The sequence below is a fragment of the Sprattus sprattus genome (genome assembly GCF_963457725.1).
Source record: "Sprattus sprattus genome assembly, chromosome: 7".
In the NCBI taxonomy this organism is placed as follows: domain Eukaryota; kingdom Metazoa; phylum Chordata; class Actinopteri; order Clupeiformes; family Clupeidae; genus Sprattus; species Sprattus sprattus.
In genome coordinates this window covers 26,734,874-26,753,986 of record NC_137926.1, presented here as the reverse complement: position 1 = coordinate 26,753,986, position 19,113 = coordinate 26,734,874, and the positions used below count along the sequence as shown (strand labels likewise).

At 43.3% G+C, this 19,113-nt stretch overlaps 1 protein-coding gene across 1 annotated transcript in view; it reads left to right on the top strand.

Moving 5' to 3' along the window:
- Positions 1-18,492, top strand: part of LOC308367626 (tumor protein p53-inducible protein 11-like) — a 36,333-nt gene extending 17,841 nt beyond the window's left edge. The window contains exons 3-8 of the mRNA XM_080841597.1: positions 5,854-5,985; positions 11,396-11,454; positions 12,263-12,311; positions 12,993-13,089; positions 14,903-15,004; positions 15,659-18,492. Of these exons, the coding sequence (XP_080697723.1) occupies positions 5,863-5,985; positions 11,396-11,454; positions 12,263-12,311; positions 12,993-13,089; positions 14,903-15,004; positions 15,659-15,792 (564 nt within the window). The 5' untranslated portion in view covers positions 5,854-5,862 and the 3' untranslated portion in view covers positions 15,793-18,492. The remainder of the gene's footprint in view (positions 1-5,853; positions 5,986-11,395; positions 11,455-12,262; positions 12,312-12,992; positions 13,090-14,902; positions 15,005-15,658) is intronic.
- Positions 18,493-19,113: the final 621 nt, after the last annotated feature.

The window sequence follows — 19,113 nt, the reverse complement described above, 5'->3', positions numbered from 1 at the left end:
TGAAGACCCAACTCTTCAGAGAGCACCTCCCTTCCTAACTGACACTTCGATTAGTGCTTGACTTGCACTTACAGCAGTTGCATTCCTGCACTTCTTTTTTATTTTCTACCTCGTTTTTCTATTTCTTATGTAAAGTAGTATTTATTGTTACACTAGGTCTCTATTGCTCGTAGCTTGACTGTTCTCTCCCTTGTACGTCGCTTTGGACAAAGGCGTCTGCTAAATGACTGAATGTGAATGTGAATGTAAATGTACACAAACACTGCAAATGTAAGTGAATAAATAAATAAGCACTAAACCCAATCACTTTTAAATAGCCATAGTGGAATAGAATGGACACATATACATCCTGCAGTACCTCCACGTCTGTACCGGTTAAGGTAGATCTTTTTTGCTCGTTCCGCTTAGACATGACTCGCCCTACGAGATGCTTTCGTGTGGATTCGGGAGATTCCGACAGAACACAGGTTGCGTTCCCTAATAAGGAGCTGGCGGGGCGTGTATGTATGCAAATCCACTTTCATTTTAAGAAACTAATCCGGGGGAACACAGCTGAGAAGACTTCGGCTGATTATGAACGCATTTTCAAGCATGCAGGAATGCGGCGGAAGTGTTTCCCTTACGTTGTTTTTACGAAGTCGTGAAAGAAACGTTTCAGAAGAATTTCAGAAAATGATCGAGAATGAGGCCCATTGTCTTTCATGGCTTATTTCAGACTTTGTATTGTGGGATTTCATTGGTGAAAGATATTGTTAGGATATTGTTCAGAAAACACACTACAGGGAGGCTAGCTTGCTTTGATTAGATAATTGTACAAGCTGCTTCTCACCCTTGACATTCTTGATCCAAATACAGAGTTTTTAAAGAATGGCCTGCAAATTAGATGGAAACGGGGGTCTTTAAGCCAACATCAAAGTGTGCAAAAGCGAACCAGACCAACACAAAAGAACTAGAGGGAATCATCCAGAGACGAAAGGCCTCATCATTGGCATGCACTCCCAATAATGAGAAAGCATGCAAAGAGGCGCCAGTGGCCGTTGCTAGGCAACTGCATCAGCATCACCCTGGCAGTCTTAAGAAGGCAAATAGCAGAATGCAGGAAACCTTGTTCAATGTGTCTGTGTGAGGCAAATAGGCATAAAGGCATTGATTCTGGTCTGCTCCCTTATCACCCTCACATCTCTTGCTCTCTCACTCATGGTCAACTGGTGACCCCCAGGGTCGTGCTGAAGACGTCCGATCCTGAGTTAGGGGCATTAGGGAGGGTTGGCGTGAAATGGCGGTTTGAACTCCTGTTGTCATGAGATCCCCAATCCACACATAACTCCCTGAGTGGAGGCTTTGCTGTTTGGAGATGGTGGAGAGAAGGGAGAGGCCATCTTGCTTCCTGAGATGAGTCCCCGATTTCTGAAGTTATGTTGTCCATGAGTCACTCTCGACAATAATGTTTTTCAGGAATTTCATATGGCACTAAAGCATTTTAAGGAATTCTACCTGCAGACTTGCATTACTTGAGAAAAATATGTGAAGATTCCTTTCTTATAATACCGGCAGCTTGGTAGAAATTATGAGATGCTGCAGTAGTCAAAGAGAGTAGGCATGCTTTTCCTTAAGAAATGTGCTGGACCAATGGAAAATAAGAGAAGCTCCGAATTTAATTTTTGGCATCAAGGATGTGGGTAATATGAGGGAAATACGAGCTAGCTTTTGCATGCGTGGATTTAGGGGATATATCTGTAACAAATCTTTCCTCATTGAAGCCCTCCAGGAATGGGATGTGATTCCCCTTTCTTTAAATGGACACACAAACAAACAAGAGCATGTCCTTGCCTAGACCGCCTCACAGCAGGGCAGCACTGTTTCATTCACTGGTCTTCCTCCTCGTAGCACGCGTTGTTTGTTGGAACCTAATTTATTTTTGCTTTGGCTTTGTCCAAATTGCAAAGTGAAAATGACATTGATGCTGCTTGCTGATGACATTTAGCCTTGATGGGAATGTCGAGTCGTTGTCTTGGTCTCTGCGCCTCAGGAGAATTGATGACATTTTCACTTCTGAAGGAGACATCCATCAACACACAATTTCTGACAGCTACTTAAGAAACAATTGCCCTATGTAACGAGCTTTTCTGGAACAATTTGGCCCTATTGACAGCATGTATTTTTTCGTAGAATGGCAAGAACCTTTGTTTTAGGACATTGTTTTACTGAATGTTTTCTAGAATCATTACTTGCCGAAAGCCAAGTTTATCGCCTTGTATGGCTGCCTGGAGGGGTGTGTGTGTGTTTGTGTGTGTGTGTTTGTGTGTGTGTGTGTGTGTGTGTGTGTGTGTGTGTGTGTTTATTTACTGCTGCCGTTTAGGAAAGGGATGTTTGATTTCTTTGGCAAGAAGCGGAGAGCAGAAGAGATTTTGATCTCCCAGAAGAGGTCTGGGCACACAACTTTCCAGTTTATTCCACTCTCTCCTGAATGCCTAATCGGTTCCTTACATCTAAAATGCTGAGTGCGTGTTCCAAGTCCTTGGCCTGGTTGGTTTTCTCATACAAATTATTGACTGTGTCTGAGACAGAGTCTCCTGAGTGTAATAGTAGACTGTCTCCATGGCCATTGACATGGTTAACATTATAACATAATTAGTTTACTTCTCAGTAGAGTATGTTAGGTCCATGTTTGTCAATTCCCCTGTTTCATCCGAGGGGTCATCTGCACAGGACTTTCGTTGGGCATTTACTGAAGAGCCTTATTGCTGAAAGTGCGGTCACAGTTGTTTTCCTCAGGGATTGACTTATTCTTGTGTTTAGGTGAGTGAAGCTTTTGTCCTTGGTTGTGTGTGTTGACACGTATTTACTTGTCATTTCTCTAAACAAGAAGTGTGTGATACAACCACTCAGCCCTTCCTAATCTGGTAATCGATGCTTGATTCTGTGAGCCTGCCTTGAGTCATGTTGGACTCCTCCTTAAACATGCTTGTACAAGCCACTTCCATTTCCTTAAGACGTACCTAACTCTGAGTAGTAGAAGACAACAGCAACTTTAAGGCAAAGAAATGGGCAAAAAGAAGGTCACCTTACTGGTAAGCTTTATTGAGATCTATGGTTTAAAAAGTGAAGAATGTGGAGTGAACAGTGTACTCCCAAAACTCTCAAATGTCAGTTACATTTTGGTGTATTTTTGGTGTATGCCAGGGGTACCGTCAGACTCTGACCTGCGTTGCAACTTGTTTCTAGGTTTGACACATTTTTAACATTCTGTAAATATCTCACTGGTGGGACGGTGTTACTTAAATGAATGTTTATTCTGTGTCAAACCACATAACTTGTTGTTAATTGTAGTTAAATATACTATGGTACATTTTGACATTGATTTTTATTCTTATTTTTCATGTGAACACAGACGTTAAAAAGAGAATGTTTGGTCATGACAATTTGCCTCAGACATGGAAAAGTCATGGAAATTATAATATTATTAGAAATGTGTTTGAACCCTGAATATACTAATTCTGTCATGATTATTAATTTCTTTATTTCATAAACACCCTTCCCGCCATTGTTTATTGTAACCCCAGAAAACATTTGAGGCACAGAAAGTGTCCTTTCTTTAAGGCCTAAGGTGTGTTCTTTATACTATGACAGTAGTATCAATATCTATTACAGTATGGCAATATATTAAATAATAACACCTGTATCGTGATGCATATCTTGTCTCTTGCCAGTACACTGCCCTACATATATAGTCATCATTTGAAAGGGAGGTGTGTCTATTGAAAGGGGAGGTTGACTATAAAAAGGATACTGCCCCAGTAGGTACTTGCCCAGAACTAAGCCTCTGGGTGTTTAGGAGTTTTTTTTATGTTCTGTTGCATCTGTTGTACTTGCTGCTTTCTCTGTTTCATGTTGGATCATAATGGAGTTTCAGTAGGATAATGGAAAGATGGGAAACACAAGCTAATCCGTTTGGTTAAAATGGGCTGTTTCGTTGTAAAACATCTTCAACGTTTTAATCTTTATCATATTATGCAATTCTAACTTAAGTACAGGCTTGTACTTGCTCTGTTACCATTTAAACCCTAGTCAAAATGAATAATAATGTACTTTCTGCACAAAGGAGTTACATGCATTTTAGCAGGTAGTCTTTGAGTTTGTCAAGAGAGTCACTATAAATTTAGCAAACCCTCTCATGTCGATGCAAGTCCAGACCCAATTAAAACAAGATGGAAAAAAACACCAGAACCTCCCATTTAAATGGCAGTCACACATCCAGAGATTTCGGAGCAAACAATACTCACTACAATACTGTTGCAATCATGAGGTCCTCTGTAGTGACAGTTGAGAGAATGACGTAACCAACGACACTATATGGACCTCTATATACAGTTGATGGATTTAAAACCAAGATAAAATACTCTGCACTGTTTACGTCACGATCGGAGAGCAAAATATGATATCACTTGTAGGTCTATAGTTCCTGCACTGCAATGGAAACAGAAATGGCCAAGGCCGTTCCTGGAAAGGTTCACGCTACCTGCCCTGAGTTACTGCAGTGGAAAAGCACCACAAGTTCTGTCTCTGTTAGTAACGATTTCATCTTCTTACCAGTATGCTGTTAAATGGAGGTTGCCTTTTAAGTGCATTACCGCGAACTTCTGCACATTCCGCGCATTACTAACTACTAAGCAACCAATAGCCAATGAGAGAAACATGCATTACCATGTATAGGCTGCACCCAAGTTTTATCCACAGAGCTGTATAAACCGCGCCTAATTATCAGGAAATTAGGGTATCCATGTTCACACTGACTTGTCAAAGGCAAGCCTGAATTCATTGTTGTTACAGTTACAAATTGATACATTGTCTGTTGAGAGAGTCAATGACACCATAAGAGCACTGTGAAGAACTTAAAAAATGCTGATAGTCCCTTATGCCACCTTTTATCCCATATATGGGTTTGATCAAGTTTACTCCAATACCTGCCATGCATCCTGTCTGGACTCTCCCATAGGACACAGCTGTACATTCATGATCTCCATTCAGTTTCAGTTTATCAAGACTTTTCCCCTTGGGCTGTTGAATGTAAGAGAACATACTGGAACATACTGGAACACACTGGAAAGTGACTCACTAGAAGCACACATTCCTCTCTTTTCTCTTCTTTTGGAGAGACACAATGGCTTTCGCACACATTATGCATATTATGCATTCAGTGATTTACGGAATGAACAGCTGAGTCAATGTGAGTGTGAAACGTACAGTATAGTATATACGTAGAAGTATAATCAGCTTTGACCAGACAGGAATCTAATCAGAATGGCATCTGTGACATCAATGACAAATGTGTTCAGTGTGTTGCAAATTGTGTTTTAGCATGCATATTCAACAAACCCAAAGAGAATTGCACCAGTCACGTAGGCTAATCATGGGGGAATTTTATGTAGCGATTTGAGAATGAGGTTAGTGCTTTGGGAAATGTGAGCATGTAATATAAAGTGTTGGTGGTGGTTAATTGTGTTAACCAAGTTCTAATGCAATGTCACTTCCTTCCCACAGCAGGGGTGCTAGGAAGGATGGAGGGGGGAGGAGATTTGCAGAACAAATTGTAGCAACAGAGTCAGATATAGGGCTTTGCATATGAGGGTTTTTGTTCACAGCAAGAACTGCTGTTGTGATGACAACGACATCACGCTGTGGTTTCTGTTTCTTAGAGTGCAATCCACGCAATGCAGTACATATTTCAATGGGTTAATGTTGGTGCTGTTGTTGATGACATTACTGATTTGGTTAATTATGCCATAGACCCGGCAAGTGGCCTCTTTCTCATTCTGTGACTGACTCTCTCTTCTATTATTCTTTTCCTCCTAGCTTCCTAGTATGGCTGGTAAATCCCATCAACTGATGAAGAAGCACAGTCAGACAGACTTGGTGAGCCGGCTCAAGACACGTAAGGTGTTGGGCGTGGGAGAGGACGATGATGGAGAGGTGCACCGATCAAAGGTGAGCGCAGTGCATTACGGCTTCAGGGGAAGGGAAGGCTTTACCCTGTGGAGTTGACAAGTGTGGAGGATGTCTGTCCGACTTGTTGGAAAAAATCCCTCTTAATCCCAGTAAAAAGCCTCAGTGAAATACATGAACATACAACAGCAGAGCGGGAGCACAGTTTTGAGCAGTAGGCACTTGTCGCACTGTATGGCATTGAAGTGATTCTATGATCTATCAGCTGTGCTTTGAATACAGAATGACCCCGTATTGTGCTCATGTGGGTGCAAACTGTTGTTGTTTTTACCTCAAAATAGGTAATCCATGTAAATTGTGTAAATCTGCAACAAAAGATCTTTTTTCTGTGCATGCATGCATGCATGAGTCTCTCTTCACTCTTCTTTATCAACAAGATAGGCTTCCTTACAAGGTGTACCATTATATAATTATAATAACAGTAATAATGTAAGAACAGTACAGAAACTTTCAACAGCAATCTTTTGCAATAGACCTGTTCCATGTGCATGTACATCTCTTATGGGCTCTGAAACGTGAATGCAGACATACCAGCATCGTAGGTGTTATTGTATTGACAGCTCCTAACCAACATGGAGGTTTTGAAGGCTCATCTGTTGTAAATGTAAAAATAAACAGTAAATTATATATGAAATGCGGTAGCAGTCACAGTCTGCTCATGCCGCAGTTCCTAACACGGACATCAAACGTCCCCCTGCGAACAGACACACTCATTAACCAGCCGCTTGTACAGGTCACACTCATCACAAATGTACGTCAGTCTGAATTCCTTCGGCTGGCTTGTGATTTGAGATGCCGCTTGCACCCAGCTGGAACCAGTGTGAGAGCGAAGGCTGCCGGTGTAGCCTACCCGAAATATCCATTAAAACAGAGAAGTCGTGCCGCCTCGTTGTGGAAATAGATTTTGATTGGAGGAACATCTCTAGAGCCTGTTCAAGCATTGCAGGTGGAGGCAAGGGGACGTTTGATCGAAATCTGCCTCCTTTTGTGACCCTGTCGTCTGTCTTGTGGTATTCATTCAAGTTTTGGTGGCTTTGTGTCCTTTTATATCATTTGAGGTGAGGTTAATACTAATTCCTTAAGCATATGGCATCTAGACTGTGTATTAGATCTAGCCTACAGTAAGCTGCATAGCATGCACCTGTAAATGTGTGGCCTGTTTGCTTTATCCAGTTACAGTCCTCAACCATACTTAGAGGTAGATGTTAAAGGGTGGAAATACTTCTCAAATAAGTGGTTGAAAGATGTCATCAGAGAGACAAGGGAAAGATCAAGTTGATAATATCTCACTAATGAAAAGTATTGTATAAAGACACGCTCCCTGCAATCTGCAAATATGTTAAAAATGATAGTTAGTAATAATTGTACTCTCCTGAGCTCATTTGTAAGTTCTTACAGTACACACAGTTGCTGCTTTTTGCCACATGCAGTTTAAATGTTAGCTCTTGCTTGAAGCTGTTTTGATAAAATGCCAGCTGTCTGAGCAAATGGGAAATTGGTTAAGTCTTATAAATGGTCCTTCAGGACAAATGGTGTTCCCTGGGAAAAGTAGGAGAAAGCTGCCATTGTGCTCCTGTGTATCCAGTGTTTTCTTTCTTTCATTCTCTTTTTTTTTTTTAAATCCTTGGAAGTAAGTCAGTTATTTTTTGTTGTTGTTATCTTTGTTTTAGAAAGTCGTGCTCCTGTGAAATGATAAGGGGCCTGATGGATAATTCCTACTCCTCTCTTCCACGCCCCCTTTCCGCCCCCCCACCCCCCCCCCACACATCTCCAACCGCCCCAAACAAAAGAGGGAAACGCTCACTCTGTCACTCACTCTTCCTGCTGCTCTCGGCTCCCAGTGGAGGGAAACCGCTCTCCTGTTTCCTCCTTACGAAAAGGAAAACAGGAGCACAGTGCTTCCTTAACTCCCCAGCCTCACTGTTGACAGCCTGGTCTCCTCCAAGCAAATCCAGCCAGGGGAGCTTTGCAGAGAGTGAGGGAACGGGATAGCAGAGTGTGGGGGCAGAGTATGAGTATGTGTATGTGGGTGTCTACACTGAGCAGTGAATGGCTCCTATTCCACGCTCCAGGCTCAGTAATGCCCCCTGCAAGAAATAAAAGGGGAATAATTCAATCTTGTCTCCATCTCGTTCCTTATTCTGGCCATTGATGAATGAACTGAACGTCATTCATCACGGTAATCAATTCAATCAGTCAGAAGGTCATGAGGGGTTCGGCAGGTAAAAAGGGAAATGTACTGGAGACATTAGCATGTTAATAAGGCAATTAAATCTATAAGAATTTAGCAGATTGCATTAAGATGTCACTGTTCCCTGCTAACTCTGATTGCTGTGGTGTTTTGTTACTCGGCGAGTATTTCCCTGGCTGCTATGTGATCGATGGGGGAATCTGTGCATGTTGCATTAGTCTCATTATTCTCGTGCAAATCAGCTTTGCTGTTTAGTTGTTGCTGTTGTCGTTGTCTTTGCTGTTGTGTTTGTCCTCTTACACTTCCCTCTCTGTCTTCCCGTCCCTGCCTCCACACCAATAGCAGTGCCAGTGATTGAATTTATAATTCCTGTTGAATAGGAGTCTCATGGCTCGTGATTGAGTTATGGTTCCTGTTGGGTCTCTGTTCCTGTGAAAAACAGTCCCTATAATGATGCAGAGGAAGCATGATTCATGAGCCCGAGACCTCACAGCTGCCAGCAGACAGGCCTCATTGCATATACACATGAACGCGTGCACACACACACACTCTCTCACTCACTCACACTTACTCCCTCTCACACACACACACACACACAGTGACTAATGGAGACTGTTGCTGCTGCTTCTGGTGAGGTGTGGGGGTTTGTTCAGTGCAGATTGTTCCTGCAGATGCTCAATGTTTGGCTGGACACCCGGCAGGTATTCTGGCAGAGCTTGACTGGTCACAAACTGTGAAGGCCATCTGGATGCTGGTGCTGAATAATAGCATGCAATATCTGTGTGTGTGTGTGTGTGTTTGTGCAGGTGTTTATGTGTGCTGTAGTTTTTGCATTTTGGGAAAGTAGAAATGTAAAAAAAAAAGTGAGTCATTGACAGTTTTGTAGAGCTCTTCTTCTTAATTGCTTCTGACAAACCTCTTCCTACAGTCTGGGCCTCTTGCACCTAAGTTCACTGAAGGGTGAAGTAGGCTCACCCCTGCTGGCACTCAATTAGAGAGAGTGTGCTCATCGCCTTCCCTTTGCCCCACTCATGAGTCTCTCAGTAGCTAGTTGGTGCACTCAGCATCCTCCAGTGGTGCTCTTGTGTGTCATGGGCAGGCCAAGCTGGCCCAAATGATAATCATAGCATTCACTCTTTTTTTAATTAGTTTACCACAGATGCATGCTGTTCAAACGGTGTCAAGGGTTGGTGGCATTTTTGTATGTGTATATTGCAGCTTAAAACACACGCACACACAGACACACACACACTACCACACACAACCCACCCAATCCATTTGTCAGTGCAGAGTTTTGCCTGCAGCACTCCCTCATTTCCCGAAAGCCATGAGTGTTTACACTTAGCCTTGAGCTGCAGCAGGCCACACAGAGGGGAGTGAGAGGTCCGCGGCTGCACTGTGTTAGCCCTGCATTTATTTCCATTTTACGCAGTGCTGGCCTCAGTACATGGATGGTCCTTTTTTCCATTTTTAACCAGAGTTAATGGAGATGCTATTATGCAAACCCTCGCAAAAGGTCGTCTGACCTCTGTCTGCATGACAGTTTCCCCTAAGAGCAATGGACAGGGGCACAGCACTGGATTGGTCAGAGAGGGTGGGGGAGGGGGTGTCAAGGGAAAATGGGCCAGGTTTCTATTGCGCCAACAGCAGTGTTAATGTTTAAAGACGACGACTGTCATCCCAAATGGATGTCCTGCATGATTTTCTTTTTTCTGCCCTCTAAAGCGAACCTTTTTAGTGATCCTTGTATTTATTTATATATTTACAGCACTTTAATGTGCCCTTTTCTGTGGTGGGTCACCTGGTCTGGTATGAGGTCAAATTTAGTGATTTTCCTTGACCTGAGGAGAGGAGAGGCCATTGGTAGCACAAAGCTGTTAGTCTGGTTTTTGTGTCTTATCAGTCCTCCTATCAATGACTTTCTCAATCTGTGGCTGTCTCAGACTGAAAAGGGCTTTCTCATGGCTCTTATTACACTTCATGCACCGTCAAGCAGAAAATGAATCTCTTCTACATAATATTTCTCTCAGGAAATTGCCTCATACATAAAGCTATGGTCTTTTAGAGCGTTTTGTGATAATATGTAGTTTAAAAGTGTGTGTGTGTGTGTGTGTGTGTGTGTGTGTGTGTGTGTGTGTGTGTTTGTGGGTGTGCATCAGTCTATGTGTTTGTGTGTACGTGATGGCCTGTTTGTTTATGTCTGTGAGGTCTAGGGTTAGGGTTACAAGCTCTGCTGAGCCTTGATGTAATAGTTTGTGAAGGGATGAACTGCTCCGGTTTCCTTATGGCATGTCTAGCTTTAGTATTGCTCCTGAGTCAGGTAAGGTTATCTTTATTTTTTTGGATTGTGTGTGTGTGTGTGTTTGTGTCCAGGTCCGGGTCCGCCTTGGGGTGTGTGTGTGTGTGTGTCCACGCGTGCACACATGCTCTCTGAGCCTGGATAATCACATGCTTCTTCTAAGCAAGTTCACCTCTGTGTATTCTTGTGTGTGTGTGTGTGTGTGTAAGCCTTTTCTTTTCATATCATGCGCCTGGATGCACTGAACAGATCTTATTGTAATGACTCTCACCCAACTGCAGCTAGTGCCAGTATAACAGGAAAGGGGCATAAGAAAAGATACAACTATGGTTTCCCTCCTTTTACTCTCTGTCCTACTCTCACTTCTAAACTCTGCTTGGGTCAGGATGTCGCTATAACACGTAATGGAACACCAATATTAAACACTGGTTGCTTGCACCAACCATCTCAGAAAATGAATATTCAGCTACCGCTTCTGGAAGTGTTATTTCCCAAGTAAGCATGACTGCCTTCAGTTCTGACTTAATATTGAAGGCAGAAGAAGCATGTAGAAGCCATCAGTTAATTAGATTTTGTGCTAAATATAAAGTCCTGTTAATCTGCCAGACCTTGCCTAATAGGTTGTCTATTACCAATTCATATCTGTCCAGTTCCCCCTTTATGACAAAAGACAAACTCTAATTAGAATTGTTTTAATGACACCTCAGGCCAACCCCAATCAAATTTCCAGTAATAAACGTAATACATAAATAACAAAAGAGCCCACGTTTCTTTGATATCACTGTTGGTCCCATGTGCAACCACCAACATGTCTCTTAATGCGTCAGCAGAACCCTGTCACTGGACTTTCTTACCTCCTTCGCCTTTTTCATCTCCTTTCTTTCTCCCTTTCTCTCCCACAGATCAGTCAGATGCTGGGGAACGAGATTAAGTATGCCCTGCGAGAGCCTGTGGGACTGAGGTAAGAGGCCACGCCCTCAGGAGCCGCATCTCTTCTCCCCCTGTCTGACCCACTGGAGTCTCTCTCCTACACCATTATCCACCTCCTCCTCCCCCCCTCTCTCTCTCTCCTTTTCACTCTCTTCCCTCCTCTCCTTTGCTCTCCCCTGGTCCTTCCACTGGGAGCCGTGTTGTTTCCTGATGACTGCGCTCAGGTGAGAGGGGCTCCTGGTGGAGCTCGGACATTAAGTCAGCTTGCTGACCTGAGGCCTTTTGAGGTTCCTAAATGAATGTTTAGCCCTGCCATTCTCTCTGTAACTTTGCACATCGTTAAAGGTTGACTTGAACAGTGGTTGAAAATGAAAGGATACTCCTCGGTGCCTGGACATTTGATCTGTTAGAGTTGTATAGTTAAAGATGTTTTGTCTCTAATCTAGCCCTGTCAGATAGTTAATATGTAACCCTTTATATTGACACACATGACCGTTCTAAACATTCAGATGTTAACTCCAGCATTAATACACCCAGCCTCTCCCTTAACTTAATGTTAGTGAATGATTTCTGAAATTAATTTGTTAAGATGAAAAGCAATGAAAACAATCTAATGTCCTTAATGGAAAGTAATCCTGGTTTATTTCTATGAAACCACAACTTGTTTCATTCAGGCAAGTGCAAAATACAATTCCATGACTTCAAGCCTTGTTGTTGTTGTTTTTTCCCCTCTAACAACTCACAAGGCACTCAATAATGTACATCTTTGCTGCGGCTGCTGCTGCTGGGTGGGTGTGCCTCCTCTCTTTATCGAGCCTAACAGTGTCTTCTCCCTGCAGGCTATGGATCCTCCTCTCTGCAGTGGTCTTCACAGCCGTGGCGCTCATGGTGAGTGGCGTAGGAAAGAGCGGAAGGCGATTGGGTGGAGCACTCACTGCTGGGTGCTCCTGCATCACCCGCCGCCGGGGTGGGGTCCCGGAGATGCTGCGCCATGGCGCCAGCATCCTTATTAGGGCATGGAGGAGCTGTCAGTCAGTCAGGCGATGGCTAATGCCTCTGTTTCTCCATTTCTTTTGGATGGGATGGGTGGAGAAGGGGCTGCTGAGAGAATGTTGCTGACTGAGAATGTCGCATTTTTATTTCATGTAAAATCACGTCAGCTTCATAGTGCCCCGAGGACTTTAGACCGTGGCATTATTTTCCTCTGAACTTTATGGGATCACAAGGGTTGGAGTCCATTCATTAGGAGCCAGTCAGGAAATGAGTTTAACACAATTCACCCACTGTATAACTGAATTGACTCCCTGCTCATCCGTTCAAACCATTGCATTCATCCAGCGTTCAAACCATCAGCTTGACTGATTTGAGATGGAATTGGTTTGATCGCTGAATCCTGGTGACCGAAAGGCATCGTAGTTTTGCTGCATGTTAATGGTGTATACAAATGAGATGAATGGCTTATTCAACCTGCATGAACTTATACCAACACTGTTTCGTTGCTCTTGTCTCTTGAGTTGTAGCCAGGCTTGATTGATGTGTGCGCTTGTGCTTTTCCCCTTATACCTGTAGGCCCTCGTGTTCCCCAGTCAGCTCTATGAAGTTGTGTTTGAAGAGGAGAATACAGCCACGAGCATGTCGATACGTCTCTATGGAGGGGCACTGCTCAGTAAGATCTGTCTTTGGTTCTCTCTCTCCGTCTTTCTCTTTTACTTTCTCTCTCTCTCTCTCTTTCCCCCTCTCACTGTTTCTCTCTCTTATCTGTTTGTCTCTGTATGCTCTATTCTCTCCCTAGCCCCACCACAGTCTGCCTTTTCACTATCCAGCTCTCTCCTCTCGTTTCTCAACAAAACAAGCAGGGGCTCTCTGTGCTGGATGAAGCCTGTCTTTGAATACAGTACATAGAGAGCTGTCTGACTGGGGCCCACATAATCACATACACAGTCGCCATCATTTCCTTGTGCCCATTCAAAAGCCACACAATATACTTCTTACATTATGCCTCACACTGCGGGTCTTATGCCGTGGTGAAGGGGCGTGTGGGGAGGAGGGAGGAGGGGGAGAGGGGGAGAGGGAGCGGGAGCGTGGGTGGCCTGCAGAATGAGAGGGGTGGAATCTTTCCCCAGATGAAAATGCGGTATGCCACTCACTCTTTTAATTACACATTAAATCCCGCATCTGTACTCTAGTGCCACCAGCCAAACAAGGAAGGCTCTCTCTCTGTGTCTATTCCTTCCTCTCTCACATGTGCACACATAGGCAGGCACACTCTCGCTCTCTCTCTCACACACACACACACACACACACACACACACACACACACACACACACACACACACACACACACACACACACACACACACACACACACACACACACACACACGCACACTATACACACAGAAGAGGAAAACATGCATTCAGACCCATAATTCCCCTGTCTTCCTGACTGGAGCAAAGACAGTGTGAGGTTATTGTGAGGACTGCCTCAAGTCTCATTGGTCCTTATTGCTGTTGCACTGGCAAGCTATGTGCTGTCTTGCATTTTTAAGAGGTTAAAAGGAACCACGCAGGTTGTGTGGGATTTTCTTTGAGAAAGGTAAAAAGCTCACGATGGGGGAGTTATGGAGAAGGAGGGGGTGTCTTTCTGTAGCCACAAGTGTCAACATTCCTGTTAAGTCTCTCTCGGTTACATACACACCACACACAAACACACACATACACACAAACATATATACACACACACTCACACTCACAGCCCTCTCTCACTTTCATTTTCTCACACTCACCCTGGCAGATATAGTACCAATGTGTTCCCTTTCACCCACTCTCTCCCTCACAAGCTCACAAGCTTGTTTATTACCGACTCCGCTTTAAGAGGCAACGCAGCCACAGTCCTCGGTGGAGAAAAATGGATGTTTACAATGCAGTCATCCCCCAGTGCCTGCCGCATCCCTCGTCTGCACACACTGCCCCCTCAGTTGCTGTTGACACCAAATCAATCTATATGACTGCGGGGGGAAACAGGGCGCATCCTCCGGGCAGCACAGGAAGACAAATAGCAGGGCGTTATCTAGAGAGGAAGAAACTACTGCAGAGTTTGTCAGACGAACAGAGACAATCCCAGAATATCTGTAAGCAACTCAACCTTGACCTCCTGAGTTTCACACACCACCTCTACTTTCCCATGACACTCCGTGCCTATCAGTCTTACCTCTGACCCTCTGCGTGTGTGTGTGTGTGTGTATTCACCTGTCTGTTTGTTTGTTTGTTTGTTTGTTTGTTTGTGTGTGTGTGTGTGTGTGTGTGTGTGTGTGTGTGTGTGTATTCACCTGTTTGTTTGTTTGTTTGTTTGTTTGTGTGTGTGTGTGTGTGTGTGTGTGTGTGTATTCCCCTTTTTTGGTGTGTGTGTGTGTGTGTGTGTTCACCTGTTTTCTTGTTTGTGTGTGTGTGTGTGTGTGTGTGTGTTTGTTTCCTGAACAGGTCTCTCCCTCATCATGTGGAACGGGCTATACACTACTGAGAAGGTCATTATGCAGTGGACCTTACTCAGCGAGGCTTGTTACTTTGCCATCCAGTTTATAGGTGAGGGGCCACAGGGGCATCTCTGTGCATTCATTCACGCTTGAGTGAGGCACTAATGTGACCGCTCCCATCAGGGTCATTTAGTTTGGACTGGACTTCCTGAGGAGCAACATCGCCCTCTTGTGGTGGTTCTGGTAGCACACGTTTGACTTGGCAACAGGGGTGCATTTCCCAAAAGCGTCGATGAACAATTACCATGGTTAAATGATGGCGTGCCTCATTTTGATCACTCTCTCCATGGTTACCGTGGTGGTTGCTCAATGACACTTTCGGGAAACATAGTCCAGTAGTTAGGAACCTGCCTACAAACAGCAATATTAAGTACAATTAGCAGGCAAATATGCAGGTATGTGATGAAGGTGTGGTGATTGGATAAAACAGACATGAAGAATTCAGCAGTCACTTATTACAGAGTCGGAGAAACAGATTTATATTTTCTATGTGTGCTAGGGCTTGCTGTAATAATAGGAAGAAATGCTGCTTACAGGAGCTTTTAATCCTAGAAAGGAATGACCACAAATAGTAATGTGTAATTAATGTGTAGTCTTCTGGAAGTGTTTACAACAAATCCAGATAAACTATTATAACATATAGATGACTTTTGCTTCTAGGGCCTTACAGCTAATGTGACCGTCTTTTCCTTTTTTTCTGCAGTGACCACCATTACTCTCGCAGAACTGAACCTTTTCTCCAACTCTGCAATCCTCCTCCTTGTCAGCCGCCTGCTCTTCCTCACCGTCTCCCTGTTGTACTACTACCACGTTGGCCGGCGGAACAGGAAGATGTGAGGCCCCCGGACGCTGGTGCAACTGCCAGGCAGGCAGGAATCATGCACAGCGATGAAAGCCCTAAACATCAAGCTCCCCTCCCCATCAGCCCAGCTACTGCCAGGAGAGAGCAACTTAGCCTTGTTCGAGATTAGATTACCACACAGCACAGTCTTCTGCCTTTTAACACCGTTTCTCTATTTGAATTGGGAAAATCTTCATGTGTACACGGTAAATAAGTGTCGTTTTTTAGTTAGATTTGTGGTGCATCACCATATATGTTGCCCTGTGGTATTTCTGTCTAGGTTATCACAAGAACTGCTTGCCGGGGATGAAATGCCTCAGTTTCAGCAGTTGAAGTGTGATTTTGATGGGATAGTTTGATAGCTTGATATGTCTTAATTACATTATGCCATGTTTTCACTAACAGAGTATTGACTTAACAAGGACAATGATATTAATGAACAGTATATTGTGCTCTTAGAGGTTTCTTTTCTCTGGGGCTGTTTCTCATTTGCAAGTACCACCTTGCTGTATCTGCTCAGCTGTAGATAAAGGTCTCCCAGGTCAGCACCCCCAACACCACCCACCCCACCACTAGACAGGAGTTCACAGGGCACGCTATCAGGGAAAACGTATTTGAGTAATGATCAAATTACTCATGTGGGGAAAAAAATAAGAGAACTTGTGCTGAAAGACCAAAGTGAAACGACTACTATTTACATCTAAACAACACTACTACACATCCGTTCTAGAGTAACGCTAAATGTATGTGCATGCTGCAAGCAATGTTAAAAAATCTCTCTTCTGACAGGGATACAGTAGGTTGGTGCCCTGACACCAGCCGATTTCCTGATCTGTAGGTAGAGAGACCATTTGATCTTGACTCTAACCAGTGATTTGTGACCAAGCATGCCCAGTGTAGCAGACTACTTTTCTTCATCAGCTGCAGCACAGCTGTTTCTTTCCTTCTACTATAGTGTTGCCTTAACTTCTGATAGAAGTCCTGCTACAGGACCTTCACTCATGGATCAGTGTCTTCTCTCTTATTCACAGTAGCCATATTTACTGCCAATATTGTGATTATTATGGACTGTAAATTGCACAATTGATCTTTTTGGTATTTTATGAATATAGCTTATTTATTTGGCCGAGTGTGTCTTGAGTGCCTGGAGTCATTTTGTATTTTTGGTATGACAACAGAAGATCTATATATCCATTTTGTTTGCTCCCTTTTCTTTGTAGTTGACTATCGCATGCTTAATACATTCAAGTAGCTTTTGTAGCAGACCTCTAAAACATTTATGTACAGCTATGCAGAGGTGGGAAAGCATGTAAGATGATAAATCATCTGTGGCACGGCTGTACACTAATTGGTTGTTTAGAGCTTTTGGAAAGACTTTTGTGTGTACGTTTATTTTTCAAGACAAATAGAAGTTATTTTGTAAGTCTGTGTGTGTATTTATGTGTGTTCGTTCAAAAAGCTTTGCATATTTCAGGAAGGGAGTAACTTATCCACCTTTTTATTTTTCAGTTTCAGTTAATTCGACTTCATGCTGGTTTTCATTGTAAACATTATTCTTGCTACATCATCTAAGCACGACTGGCTGATATTATGACCACTACAAAATAAAATTGAACAAATGTATTGAATCTTGTGAAGTAGTAATATTTTGAGGGCATAAGGTGCCCTACACAATAATAGACTGAACATAGTGCCACCAGCTCTGGTGCAGGATCAGTTTTGTTTACAGAAAGGGGTCTTCTGGCAAGAGGAGGCATGGAATATTCCCATGTGTTGCATGCAGGCCTGGACAGAGAGGGTAGGATTTGTTTATGTGAGCACAGTGAGTGTGTGTGTGTGTGTGTAAGCGTGGGTTAGTAAACAACAGTGTTCTGACTATTTGTTTTCAACCATGGCAACCAGAGGTCTGGTCTATGGCTCGGAGTGCATCATAGGCTCTCTTGTGCCCAGTTAGGGAATGTAGAAATGCTAGGCAGGGCAAATATCCAGCAAAGGTCTAAACTCTGACAGGCACCCTCTGTAAGATGGCAATTTTCTTCCTGTATGAAGTTTAATTAACCAAGGCCTTTTACTATGCTTGTTTTGGCCAAGTGCAACATTTGTACTGAATGGCAATTAGGCTAGAGTGCTGTGCACCACAAACTGCATGTCCAAAGCCACTGATTGCACAGATTCACTGAAACCCTTTCCTTTAATTAGCTGTATAGAAGAGGAGCCCAGCAGGAATTAATTTACCAGAACAGCCTAATGGTCTTTCTATCTGACGTACAAATACTGCTTGATTGCCCAAACTGATAAAGTGTAAGGATCAATCAGCATCTTTCATGTAGTTTCCATTTGGATGGAAGCTGTAGAAGCACAAAGGTCTTTTCATTATTAAACGGTTCTGGGCAACGGTCCAATTGTTCTTGTCATTGAAGTTTATTTAGGATTAAATAAGTACCAGAGTACCAGTACCCAGGAAGCTCTTGCATGAGGTGTGAAGTGAAATGTGTACGTCACTAATTTGAACACTACCTGTATCACTACCAATTGATAACCATGTTGCAGCTTCACAGCAGTCACTTGAGAACCTTCACGTGTGTAAGGCTGCTCCAGATTTTTTTGTTTTTGTTTTTATTTGTAAATATTGTACAAAGAGAATGTAGTTGTCCTGAAATTGTTTTCAAATAAAGATATACATGATCACTTATGAAGATTCTTGAGGATAAAATGTGTTTCTAAGTTTATTTTCCTGGCCTTATACTTGATTTTGGGTTTGCCCGTAGGAGGCATTGCACAATACTTGCAAGTTAACCTGAAATGACACTTATGGGGGCTGGCCTCCTAGATTTTGTATAGTGACACATGTGTCCTACAGAGGGCAGTAGAGTGTCACATTCTCCTGAACAGTTTAACCCAGTGGTTCTTAACCTTATTGGAGGTACTGAACCCTGCGAGCTTCATCAGTGCATTCACCGAACCCTTCATAATAAAATAAAATAAAATATGATTTCTTCAAACGTAGGTATGTATAAAAACGGCCCGACATTGCTAGTGTGAACCGTGCTATACTGTGTGTGTCTTGACCCCTGCCGAACCCCTGAGAGTGACTCAACGAACCCCTGGGGTTCGATCGAACCCAGGTTAAGAATCACTGGTTTAACCATTTTCTCAAGAACATACTTCTTCAATACACACACACACACACATCCTTGGCCAAACAGTAGTAATACTGCTCTGCGATGGCAGTAATGAAAATCTCTACAACACCGAAGCCCCTACAGAACCTATTATGGTCACGGCCCTTACCCAGTCAATCTCGACCGGGCACAGTC